General features: G+C 37.4%; 1 protein-coding gene across 2 annotated transcripts in view; it reads left to right on the top strand.

Annotated features, from left to right (window-relative positions):
- The window catches only part of LOC126297514 (protein capicua homolog), a 329,900-nt gene that overhangs the window by 128,633 nt on the left and 187,372 nt on the right, over positions 1–13,895 (top strand). For both annotated transcript variants that reach the window (XM_049988400.1, XM_049988401.1), the window contains 4 exons: positions 6,063–6,916; positions 8,066–8,451; positions 9,984–10,169; positions 11,149–11,400. In XM_049988400.1, the coding sequence (XP_049844357.1) occupies positions 6,063–6,916; positions 8,066–8,451; positions 9,984–10,169; positions 11,149–11,400 (1,678 nt within the window). The remainder of the gene's footprint in view (positions 1–6,062; positions 6,917–8,065; positions 8,452–9,983; positions 10,170–11,148; positions 11,401–13,895) is intronic.

Here is a 13,895-nt window from a genome sequence, read left to right as displayed (position 1 = left end):
TTCTCCTCCCCTAGCAATACTCGTGTAAGTTTCTTGATCATCTCTGTATCATTATAGCAGTGACTGAAGAGGATGGCTACAATTGTAGCTGCCCACCAATGATTTCATTGAAACTGAATTGTTCAGGAACTTGGTCTCTCATTTCAATTGCACTGCATTTTCTAAGGTTGACCTAATAAATGTAGACCTTTTCTTTGGCTCATGTTACAACTGGTTTGATATATGCTTTCTGCTTTGTAGTACCTTAACTTAGCAAGGTGGCTTGAGACCCTAGACTCGTAATGAGTAGACATGGGGCTTCAGTCCCCAGTTCATCTCTCCAATTTAGTTCCTGTGGGTTTCCTAAATAACTTGAGACAGATTCCAGTATTTATCTTTAAAAATGGTCACACACAAATCCATTCATGTTGTTGCCTAACCAATTGAGTCCTCCATCTAGCAATATCCTCAACATCAATTAGGCATTAAATTGCAACCATCTTTCCCATCACATTTTGAGTACAGCTCTAAATATTTCAGATAAACCACCAACACCAGAGGCATATACTTATATTGTAATCAAATACTTTTCTTGTGTCCTTGCAGTATCATATACCGTATTTACTCGAATCTAAGCCACCCTCAAATCTAAGCCGCACCTGAAAAATGACACTCGAAATCAAGGAAAAAAAAAAAATTCCCGAATCTAAGCCGCACCTTAAATTTGAGACAGAAAATTCAAGGGGAGAGAAAAGTTTTAGGCCGCACATCCAAATCGAAACAAAGTTGGTCCATTGTAATATGAGACACAATTTAGGTCGAATGAATGACTATACAGCTACAGTAGTTTGGTTCGAGTCGTAAGCTTAGCAGTTAAGCTTTACCAGGTAGCCACTGCTATGCGTCAGGCACTCCATCCGTATTTATACGGGTACCCTTCCTTTTTGACATGCTTCATCTGGTTTGAATGGATTGCTTATTTTTCTTTGATCTGATAAGTGCCGTTCTCTTTGTTATAGGTTTTTACATCACTCTAAGCTGAAAATACATTATTGTACTGTGTCATGCATTGTTTGTTGCATTCTGATAATGAGTGTTTTGACCTGTCGCCACTCGCGGCGTGGCTTGCTTTTGTACGTGCTACTGTGACTTACAATAAAAAAAGAAAGAGAGGAATTACCTCATAAGCGAAACAACGGCAAGATACTGCTATTTATTGTTACTTACACTGCTGCTTTCTTTGATAGTGATCAACATGAACCAAATAATAGACTGCGTATGATAGATAATGTTCTGAACGAGAGTTTAGCGAAAATTTTTCTCCCTTTGAAAATCTTTGCAGACGCCTCATTGGTACATTACATTCTGCACAGAAATTAGTCATCTTAGATTTAAAAATCTAGTCAATAGCCATGCTTCATTTCTGACTGTATCACTATTAGGCATAAGAATAATACGAATATCAACATGACATAATATATGTATATTCTTCCACGTTTGCTGTTGTCTCACTCTAGTTTCGTAGTTTATTAGGCAGACAGGATTTGAATGAGATAGCAGCAAACACGAAATGATACATGGCAAAATGTTTATATCCGTATTATTCTTATGGTGAAGGAATACTGCATGTGATTCACAATTCATAAAAGTTGCTATTAGCAACCATCTCTTCTCACAGGTAGGAAAAAATTCAGAACGTAGAGTTGGCCGTATTGACAAACATCCCAAACAGTCTTGCCAGTCGGATTTTCGTAGTACATTGAAATGCTGCTACATTCGAAAATGAACAATACAGAATTTGTATTTACTTAGTTGGATAATGTGTACTTTCTTTTTTAATTTATTTACTGAGCCGGAGGTTTTGGCGCCAGTATTTATCTTTGTGCCTGCAACGCATGCCTGTGTAGTGCTACATACATTCGACGGTAGAAGTTAGTTGTGGTGGCACCTACCAACATTTTTAGAACTTGCGCTTACTTTGCACTCGATTCTAAGCCGCAGGCTGGTTTTTGGATTACAAAAACCGGAAAAAAGTAAGGCTTAGACTCGAGTAAATACGGTAGTTATTTTCTTTTAAGGTAAGCTTTGTTTCACCAAGTGGAAATTTCATCTAAACCATTCAGGATTTTTTCAAGTTCCTCAGCAGAGATACTTCCCATTAGACAATTATCATCCAGCAGAGATAACTGCCCTTAGACAATTATCATCATACATGAACAATTCAAGAACACTGCTGAGTCTGTCTGATGTACTGTTTGTGTTGTCAGCAAATACAGATCTGTAAGACACTTCCTTTGAGCCCTCTAGACATTACGTTTGTTTCTGTTGGCCTACAATAAGACGTACTGGGTTCCTCACAGAAAGAATTAATTTTAACTACCTGCACCTTAAATATTTTGCTATTTGAGTAGTTGTTAATGACACATCATGCAAAGAAAACATGAAATTAAACAATTCTAACTATGATTTTGTTGCACCTGTTTGCAGCCCCCCCCCCCCCTCCCCTCATCCAAGGCTGATGTAGCATCTTTGTTTTCGTTTTCCACACTTTCAACTGTTTCATAACATATTTTATTTACAGTTAATTTGGACATGCTGGTGAATGATTTTGCCTAAAAGTGTTTGCCACAGAGAAAGGTATTGAAGAGATTGTCCAACATTTTGGCTTTTAAAGAATATTGAGAGAGACAGATGTTCCGTGTATCTGTTATGTGCAAAAGTTAATCTGAAAATTGCAGGTTTCATGCATTAATCTATTTCCATACATCCGTACCAGGGATATTCAGCCTCATTGTACATTCTGTCTGGCACTTGTAAACCTAAAAGAATTTAATGTCACCTCATTGCCCCCTCTTTTTCATACACAAGTTCATCCTCTCCTCTCCCCCCCTCCCCCCTAAAAAAAGAAAGAAGGTATTTTGGGGAATATTTTTTATCTTCCTAGTGATTTATTTGTGTTGGAAGGTTTATTGTTTTCACATCAACTGCTGGTCTAACAAAATTAGGAAAGGTAACTGTAGAACTGTTTTGAAACTTGACATAGACTGAAGAAGGAAAGTACAGGGTGGTTGTAAATAAACTTTTACTGTCAAATTTCAGATGATAAAGCACAGCAATCGGTCATCCTTTTCTTGCAGGTTTTATTCAGCATATCTAGATTATGGCTTGTGCCTAGCCATTATCAATCCAACATTTCATAGTATGAATGCATCTTCTAGTACGTCAGTAGCCTGTTTTTCGGGCTTCTGTTACAAGAACTTTCTCGAAAGAACTTGTGATGAAGCAAGCTGAGATAATTATAATTCCCCTCTTGTTTTGCCACTGCCTCCTTAAATTCGTTTTGTGATTTTTAACTAATTATCATTAACATACATTAATATAATCAGCATTTCCATAAAAGAGAAAGATTGGCACTCAGTTTTAAAGAATATAACACCAGATCTTATTTTGTGCTTAGTTTTATGTATGTAATTGATTTTCTGATTTATTTTAACTATTCTTAGTTAGTATCATTTGTTATAGGGTGAAATCAGTGATTGTTTCGTAACTTAAATTCTATTGTTGACACACAAACAAGTATAAATTCGATAATAATTGTAAACATTTGGAAGATGAAGTACTAGTAATCGTAAAGTATTTATTTAGCTCTATTCAAAAACAAGTTAGCAAAACCAACCCTTCATTAATTCCAAATTAATTAACTATCGTTTGGGTAACTATATTTGTTAATTTCATCATTTAAACAAATAATTTGGCCTAAACCTCATAATAGAAGAAACTGCTAAAAAGAACTAATTTTTCGATGTATTCAGTTAATTTAATGACTTAAGTTTTAATTGTAATTTATGTAAATTTAACTTAGAACAGTGTGTAGTTTCAGTACCAATTTTTTGTCACAGCACAGTCAGTCCACGGCCGGGTTTCAGACAAGTAACCTGTGCTGGTTAGAACAATAACAATGTTTCATATTAACTGTGAAAGAAGTGTTAGACAATTAGGCTGTGTGTAAAAACCAGTGACAGTGTCTGCTCCATAGGTACCTGATTATTCTTCAAGAACTGTGAACTTTGTGGTTAGGTTTTACTGCTCATAGATGTTCAACAAGAAAATATTGTAGCAGTATGTGGAGTTTTGCCTGCTAACTATTAATGAGGCTTATCAAACATTAAACATTAGTGCACTGGCCATATAACTATGTATTATTGGAGGGTTGTTGACAGTGAAATTAAAGTACTGTGAAATGCAACTGTGCATCTGTTGGCTGCATTATTTAAAGTAGCCAGTGTCAGAATCCATAAACCCCATTTTTCAGCCAGTGTAGCAGCACAGTACGTCGACACTGAGGACAACAAACAAAGAATTAAAAGCAGCTGGGACCACCATAAACTGTGACAGAAACTCGAACAATAGGGCACTGACGAACTAGAACATGCATTGATAATATGAAACGGTGCATTGATAATGGCTAGACACTAGGTTTGCTGAATAAAACCTGCAAGAAGAGGACAACTGATTGCTGTGCTCTATCATTTGAAAGTCATACACAGTTGTTGAGTGCACCCACATTCCTAGTGGAAGGTACCTGGATAATACGCGTACTACTTGAGCCAGTGTAGACGGGACACTATTTACTGTATGAGTACACAACTTTATAGGAATGATGACCAGGCTGTGCGCTGAAGGATTTCTGGTGTTACTATTGTTAGTGTCGTGACTTGCTGTTAAGCATTGGCACTGATACGGTAACTAGGGTTGAACACAAGCAGCAGTGTGCATTACAACAGCAGAGAGTCAACAAGGGTCTGTAGAAAGTGAGCGGGCTGTACTCATGAAGTTGTATCAAAACAACAGCAATAGTGCTGCTGTTCTTTGCGAGTATTGACACATTAAAGGAATACAGATAGGTCCTCTTTCCACACCGGAGTTGAATAATGGGATTTGGAAGTTTGAATTAACTGGTGATTTGGAAATTGCTCCTGGCATAGGCCAAGAGCCAATTGCGCCATGAATTGTTGAAGAAGGTACTGTTGCCATGGCTGAGAATGCTGTTTGCAATGTGCGATCTTCAAGCAGTGCAGAAGCTGTGTCACCACCTTCCTCCTAGATGTGGTACTAGTCTGAAAACTGCAGTTTTTATTTGTAATAATTTTCAGTCCTTACACAAAATTTTAAATTCTTGGCTGGATAATTCATTAGCTCTAAGAAATAACTGAAAGATGAGATTTGTCATACTGAGATACTCATTCCTCATGACAACCATGCGAAAACTGAAGGAAAAATGTTTTGAGAAAGAAGCACAGTGAACCATTTTGACAGTCGAAGTAATTGAAAAACAATATTTCAAGCAAAGCTTAGCAAAAATCCTCTTGTGAAGGATGCGGCAGTGAACAAGAATATTTATTACCATTTAAAAATAAAATAACACCTCTAGTGTCCGTTAATATAGAATATACCTTTCTCTATTTATAAATATTTGCAGAATGATCGCAGATACAGTCTCACTAAAAATTCACTGAAGTGTTGAATATTAATGTTTTAACAGTGTCTTGATTGGATTCTCTCTTTATATTTTTATCTTCATTATTACTTGTAATATGTGGATAGGATATTGCTTTTATGAAGTTCTCAATAACTTGGGCTTTGTTTTTAACATACAGTTGCTACTTTTTGCCCCATTTATTGTCCTTCTATCTTCTCCCTTCTTCGTCCCATTATTAACTGACTCTTTCTATTGTATTTTATCCTCGTTGAGTTGTCACCTGTGGAACCTGGGGTTGCTGAAGTGTTGGATATTAATGTAGTTAAGTTTCACAGTTTTACATATTTAATAAGCCATGAACGCTGTAAATACACATTCAACGATTTTAAAATTTTAAAAGGAACAAATATAATAATTTAATAGGAATTCCTTTGTACTGAAAAGATTTTTCTTTTGACAGAGTTCAATACACATCGAATTTTCCTTATTACTGGCAAGATATGTTTGTAAATTTTTTTTCTATTTTTCACATACTTTCCATAGCAAAAAAATGTCTGGTTACTGTATGTCTTACATTCTTTTCTGAGCGTGTTTTTATTTACAGGCCCGAATTACTTCGTCCGAGTCAAGTTAATGTTCAGCATTCACCACCTCATCCGTCACCGGGTAACATGGGATCTTCGCAGAATCACACATCTGGCATGGCAACGAGTGTCATTCGTATGTCACCAAATCCTGGGCGTGGACCACTAGCATCTTCTGTGATGAATTCCCATCAGCAGCACCATTCGTGGCACATTGACAGTCCAGTTTCTTGCTCCTATAGTGATGTTCCATCGCAGCAGCAGTCGAATGATGGGTATCCAAATAGTGTAACATCCACTCCACAGCATCACCACCAGCAACAGCAGAACATAATCCTACAACAGGCTCTGACGAGTCCTCAGGATCTGCAGACAACACCACATGCACATACTGACCCAGTTAGGTCGGAACGACATCTAAAGCAGCCGACACAGCATAGTAGTATTCCGTTGTTACCAATGGTGAAAAATGAAGCAATAGATTGCTCTGCTTCGGTAAATACTGTTGGCAGTGATGAAATTTACTGTGTAATACAACAACAAGCACCACAGTCTGAAAAGAAATACATCACAGTGAAGAATGACTCTGAGAAACTTCCAGCTCTCGTGACAAATCACATTCCCACTTCAAATCATCTCCAACAATCAGTAGTTGTTGACAGTGCATCAGTCTTGAAACAGGCCAGTAAAATTGGCCTTCATGTTTCTACATCGCAGGCTGTAGAAACAGCAAAGACGCCAACAACCCGGGAACAGTCGCCACTGACTGTACCTCCGGTGAACAACCAACCTGTAATTGTGCACCCTATGCATCTTTTGCCTGTACTGCCACCTGCTCAGAAAAGGGGAGAACCTCGGGAAAAAAACAACATCAGTAAGTACACAAACAAGTTTTGTATTTTATTAGTATTAATTGATCATTTCACTGTGATTATACTTGTCAGTGTGTGTCATATTCTGTTTTGTTCCTCCCTAATACTTCTGCTGTTGTTTGGCATATCATAACAGAATTGTGATAGTATTTTTACCAGGTTTGAAGATTGAGAAATTGGGCTGCAATTTATGTTCCATTCTCAATTTGTTTAAGGAAACTGGGAATATTTGCATTGGAATGAATGAATATGTGACTGAAACCCCAGTCTTCACCTGACTTAGTTCTTAGGGTGGTTGTAATCCCCTTTTTCAATGTGTCATACATGTAAACTTAACCTAGAAATAAAGAGGCAATTACAATTCATCTTTATGCTAGTTAAGAAAGTGGTAAGAAAAATACAGAAGTTTACAACAGTCTGAGCTTCCACATACTATAGCAATGTAAAAATTATTGCATGCAAGGTAAAAGAAGAAGAAATCCGTCACTGCATCTCTCATTTCTCACTCATCGACAAGGATGTCATAGGTGTGGAATGTGAGTTTAGATTTGACAGGACTGCGGAACACTTAAGCCATGTTCTTTGAGAGGTTGTCCTGACATTCACCTTTAGTGGTGTAGGAAATGTAAATTGGGATGACTTTCAGTGCATTTGAAGCTGAATTCTTGTTGCAGTTACACACCTCTTGTGTTTCTTGTAGACTGTGATTGAGAACTTAATGAAGAACCTAAGAGAAGATTGGGAAAAGCATGAATAACACACACACCTGTATAGCTACATTGTACTGCCACCACAGCCCTGCAGCTTGAATAATGGGCTGAGAGATTGTGTCAGATTGAGTGGGCCACAACTATTTGTGCCTTCCTGTTGTTTGAGAACACTAAAACAAGATAGGAATACTGCATAAGAATGAATCTGTAGGGCCATATGCCACATTTTGTGGAAAAGGGATCTTTTTTAAGGCTTTATGGTTGCTGAGCTTACTGGTAATGCAGCTAATGAAAAGATGAGATGATGAAATTTGCTGTACTATATATTTTTCATTTAATTATTTTATACCTCATTTGATAGAGACAAGAACTGAAGATATTTTGTGGCATGTAAAATATCAGTTTTTGATAGTTTTGTAATGAGAAATATTTTTCCTCCAGGTGCAAATAATTCTCAGTCCCTCTCCTTATATCCTTGGGAGTCTCTAGTACCTATACTGTCAAACCCACAGAGCAACTCTTCCTCACCACCCCTCAATCTATCACCACCTCTATCTGCTCCACCTGCAGCATCAACTTCATGTTTCTCGGAGTCCGTGAAGCACGAACGAGAAAGAGAAATAAAAACGAGTGACGATCTTGATGGCTCGGGAGGAGATGCCGACTGTGTTGACATGCTCCCTCCAGGAGAAGAAGAAGATGATGTATTTGAACCTGAGGGCACATCTTCAGATCAAACAGTTATCGATGCAGCTGCGGCATGCAAACGCAGAACACAATCCCTCAGTGCCCTACAGAATACAAAGGAACCTCAAAGTCCACAAAAGGTAGATTATTTGCAATTTGTTTATTTGTAGTCTTGGAAAGTTATGTAACGGTATGTGTGATATTTAGGTTGTATTCTTTCTGCTTACAGTTTTACCGCCAAGCATTGTGCTACTTTCAACTGGTTACTTGTACATTTCTGTCTTCTGGTCTTAAGATTGCAGCAACTTCACTCTCCTTAAATTTCTCTCTGTTTTCACTTATCTTTAACTCCTTGTACATTAAATTTATTGTTGGCTTTCAAAAACTGTGTCAGTGTAGCTAACATTCTAGAGATATCATGTTTTGCATCAAATTAGTGACTAGTGATGTCCAGCATTGTTATAAGTCACTGAGAAGACTACCTAGCTTTTTTAGCAAGCCATGTGATATATTGTTAATTTGTAGATAACTATTTGAGAAATTACATGTTTATTTGACTAGGAAGAAATGAACATGGCAAACCCCTAAAAAGAGCCCTAAATCTGGAGTTTTGTAGATTAACTATCTCTTGTGGGGATTACGTAGATTATAAACCTGTGGAAAAGTCATAGAGTGCAGTTGTCTCAAAAATCGCAGCAGTGTGTAAGGACTTTCAACATAGAAGGAACTAAAGTATAAAAAATGGCATTAAGAAGGAAAAGTAGGCCAATCTTTAACTGCTCATTTGAGAGTGCCACAAGTAAGTGAATCACATTGTCTTGATATAGATTGATGCAGTTAAGATACAAAAGAAGAGAAGAAGGGAGTTCATAAGTTACAAAAGAAGTAACAAAAATGGAAGTCAGTTCAGTACTAACCAAATAGAGCTTCAGGCTGCTAAACAGTGGACTGGCACATAGATAGGGTGAAAAACTGAACAGCCTTCAGACAGATTCCTTCATAAGAGCTTTCAAATAGACATGCAACAAATTTTGAGACTCACAAAGTGGTGGAAAGGCATAAAAAAGAAAAAAAAGTACTCCTAGCTTTTGGAATAACAGGTTCCTTTTACATGGAGCAAAGAGATTGTTTGCTAGTGGAGGTTATAAAGGGGGAACAGGCAGCTTGTTCAGGCCCTATGTTAGAGGAAGCCACATGTTGGGAGAAAGGAAACAAAGCTGAAGGAAAAATTCACCAGAAGCAGTAGGCTAGAGTAGATCAATGTAGAGAGCAGCAACTAAGTTTTGAAACTGTGCAAGTAACTGCTCCCAGAAAAGCCAAATGACAGATTTCAATACTGCTTTCACGTATGACAACCATCCTTCAGTGGCTTAAAATGTCCCTTATACATGTAAAGTGTGAGAACTGTGTGTATTTGTTATGAATGTGTTGCTGTTTTTATTTTAAAAGAAAAAATAATTAAACTTATCTTAATAGTAATGATGATGTTGGATAGTACTATCTGAAATGCGCGTATTTCTTACAAAGCTTGATATTAGCTGCTCATTTGTTTTCTGGAGATCTTTGTTCATTTCAACAGACTTTTTTAAAAAAAAATTGAGAAAATTAGGCTCCTTACTATTAAAGTTTTCCATTGAAACAAATAAATATACTCAATAATTTAAATTTCCAGGTGAAAGAGAGAGATCGAATACGTCGACCAATGAATGCATTTATGATATTTAGCAAAAGACATCGAGCTTTAGTCCATCAGCGCCACCCCAATCAGGATAATCGAACTGTATCAAAGATTCTCGGGGAATGGTGGTATGCATTGGGTCAAGAAGAAAAAAGGAAGTATCATGACCTAGCACTGGAGGTAAGCAACATTGCAAGCTCCTTCTCTGTGAGATTTATGTTAACAGAGATCCATGGATATTATCTTGTCATTTTTAGCAAATTTCCATTAACATTTCAGTATAGTTATTCTTGTAATGAACAGTTGGTTAGATTGCCACATTTTACTGAGTTGAAAAATGGAATATTTATAGAATGATGATGAAACTACTAGAATAAAAAAATAGCTTTCACAAGAATTATGAGTTTTTGGAGTTCCCTGCCTTTATTTAACAATATAACACTGTTACGCTGTATAAGTCCCTTATTGTGTGTAATGATAAGCTCAATAAATCAATAAAGAGTAAATAAAACAAGAGTTATTGCACCAAAAGGGGCAAAAAAGAAAATTATTTTTGTTAAAATGCCAGTGAAGGTGCAAATGGCTGTACTGTTAATTGTTAATTAGACATGGCTTCTAGAATGTAGTTAACTCCTGTTACTGGGTCATTATTGAACCAATAACATGTAATATTTAGGTTTGTAGCTTGGTGGATAAGTTTCAGACTAAAAGCCCATAATTGTGGGTTTCAATCTTCATTCAATCCAAGGATTATTTCTGTTGCTTATCACTTCTTTCACCTCTGGCAATGATAACCAGTTTGAAAAGTGCTAAGTTGTAGGTACCATGGTTCAGAGTTCATGCGGTACACTCTCTGTAACTTGTTGGGAAGTCGGTTCAAAGATAGGAGGAAGGGGATGTCATAATGCATTTAATAGCATCATGTTGGTAAAACACTGCTATATTAAAACCAACCTTCAGGTTGAGGACAGATTTATCCTAAAGATTGGTAAAGCAAGGTAAAGGTAAATTTTATTGAGTTGATTTAAACCTGAAAATATATCTTGCAGATATAGTATTTTTTATTTAGTTTTCCTTGGATATTTTTATGTAGTTGTCCTTTACATTTCTCAAGTACTGGTACTTCTGTCATTACTTCTGTATGACTTGCAAATTATAGGTAAAGGAGGCACATTTCAGAGCTCATCCTGACTGGAAGTGGTGTAGTAAAGATCGTAGGAAATCTTCAACAAGCTCCTGTAAAGGTGAGCTTCGTGGGAAACTTGGATCAGTAGATGAAGGAAGTGATACAGTCCAAAGCGGTCAACAAAGCCCAGGACCTGTTCAAAATGTCACTCATTCCCAGCCAACTGACAATGGTGGAATTCCAGCTGTTTCTGCATTTCAAGGAGATGAACTACAAAATGTTGAGGTATGTGTAGTAAGATTTCATCAGTTCTCTTGTGTCTGTGTCTCATGCAGTTCTATTAGTAACATACAAGAGGGTTTCACTATTGTACTAAATTGTAGGAATTCAGTGCTGGTTATGACTTTGGTATGTGGAGATGGTCTTCAGTACAATTTGGCAGGAAATGCAGTGATAATATGCTGTGCATATATAATTAGCTTAAAAAGTTACCACCATGAATTGGACATGAATACTGGGAAAATAGGGGATAATCTTATATTTTGATAGGTTTCTGTGTTTGGAGGCTGTTTATTGGATGGTGTCTGGCTTGAGTGAGAACTGACACACAATGTGGAGCAAAGAAGTGTAAGTAGCACAGTTCTGAAATACAGTGCATGCTGCAATGCAGAGCAAAAGTGTCTTGCACAGCATTTTTGCTGGAAGAGTTACAACTGTGTTAGTTTCTTCCAGTATGTGTGTAATTACCCGGAATTAGTAATTAGTATTTCCCCTGCACCTAATGTAACCTTTGAGGACAAGGACAATAAATTGTGATAATCTGTCCTGATAGAATGCAGGATATTTTTGTCTCTAGGATATGAGAAATAAGATGACAAATAGCGATATCACACAGCATCTGATCATCTGGCTGTGCACCAATGAATTCTGATAAATTTCATCTCTCTTTGCAGTAGAGATGGCCACAACTATTCTTTTAGAGACCAATTCAGAACTGCTCAGTTTCTTAAATGAACTAGGACTTTGTCATAACTTTCCATTCACTATTCATGTGCTAAAGTAAATAAAGCGGGTGTGCTTTACCTTTTAATTCAGTTCACTGTGCAATAGGCAGTGGAGAAGAATGCCTGTGAGGGATGAAATGGGGATTGTGGAAACAATCTTTTTTCCCCTCACTTGATTCCCTGTGCGCATGCATGTTGGCTGTCCAAAAAATATTGCACTACCAGTAGACCTGATTGTCAGTCTTTTATGTCGCAGTTCACCAGTTGTGTTCTCAGTTTCTTATTTTATTTACATGTACCTCCATTGCCAAAGGGGTAAATTCAAGTGAAAAGTGAAGACAGACATCACATCCACATTAAAAGCAAGAAGCAGATGTGAAAGTCTTACCATTGGTGATGTTTTAACTGAATAAAAGAACGTGTATTGTTATGAAAAAAATAAATGTTTCATTAGTTGCAAACACAGTACCAGTATAAATAAGTTATTGATACGACACTTATTGATACCACTACACAAATCGGGTGCTGCCTGGGGACTGGGTGTTTGTGTTGTCCTCATCATTTCACCATCATCATCATTATTCCTGACAATGGCTAGAGTGGACTGTGAAAAAAATTGGACTGTCGTGAAAATTGGGACTTTGTATGGATGCTGATGACCACGCAGTTGAGTGCCCCACAAACTGTGCTGCAGGCAGTGTCGCATTGCGATTAGCATCACTGGCAAGCATGTTGCGGGTTGCCACTTCAAACATGACTATCAGCAGTTATTTGTTATTTAGTATTTATCATTTCTGGAAGGTTATCGAAATTTCTAATGTTTGTAATGTTTTTACATTCTGGAATATTTGATTACTGTATAAATAGCAGCATCCTACATTGAAGTGTTCATCTGGTCTGGTTGTATGTTGATATTTGTAAGAAACGTGTGTTCAGTGCTAAGTGTTGTACTTCACTGATGACCAGGCTTTCGGGTTTGGACTTGATTCTGGTTACAATGTGACATTGTTTGGTGGAGATATTGGGCACTTCAAAAAATTTACAACACTGTGGCTCCAAGTAGACAACATAAAAGTCATCACGTACACGGACAGGAATACACTCAGTACATCACTCCCACAGTCCAGATGTTCTGGAGACCAGTGAATTCCAAAACAACAATAAGTCAGCTACACATCAGGCATCCGTCAGTGTTTTCTGAAGGTGCTAGTCAAATGACTGGAAGGATTTGACCAAGTCGCCAAACACGTGCTCCAGAATGACAGCATTCAAACTTTAGAGACACCTCGGTCTTCACTTGTGATCCTTGCGAAGAAGAAGGATGGCACATGGTGTTTGTGTATTGATGACACACTGTGTGATGATGGCATGACGTAATTGGTAAATGTGCACTTTTACTTCTATGGCAAAACCTTTTAGTGGCTCAAAAACAATGAAGAGAAGCTCATTAGCTGAGATAAATTCAAGTGCCGAACTGAAGAAAAAGTGTGGCGACAATCAGCAGCAAGTCCTTTTAGCAGAAGAACAACACCTGTCATGGAGAAATGACACAGTCCTACATACAGAATGTTTTAGTCCTATCCCACGTGGTGAATCTGAAAATTAAAGAAGCTGACAGAATCTGACACTTGATGAAACTAGTTGCAGAAGACATGTACCAAGCTCTTACTAATGGATGGCACAATGACATGGTAATTGAAACTTCCTGGCAGATTAAAACTGTGTGCCGGACCAAGACCCAAACTCAGCACCTTTGCCTTCTGCGGGCAAATGCTT

This window comes from Schistocerca gregaria, chromosome X (assembly GCF_023897955.1).
Source record: "Schistocerca gregaria isolate iqSchGreg1 chromosome X, iqSchGreg1.2, whole genome shotgun sequence".
Classification (NCBI taxonomy): Eukaryota; Metazoa; Arthropoda; class Insecta; order Orthoptera; family Acrididae; genus Schistocerca; species Schistocerca gregaria.
The sequence above is the reverse complement of the archived record's forward strand: the minus strand, read 5'-3'. Positions and strand labels throughout refer to the sequence as shown.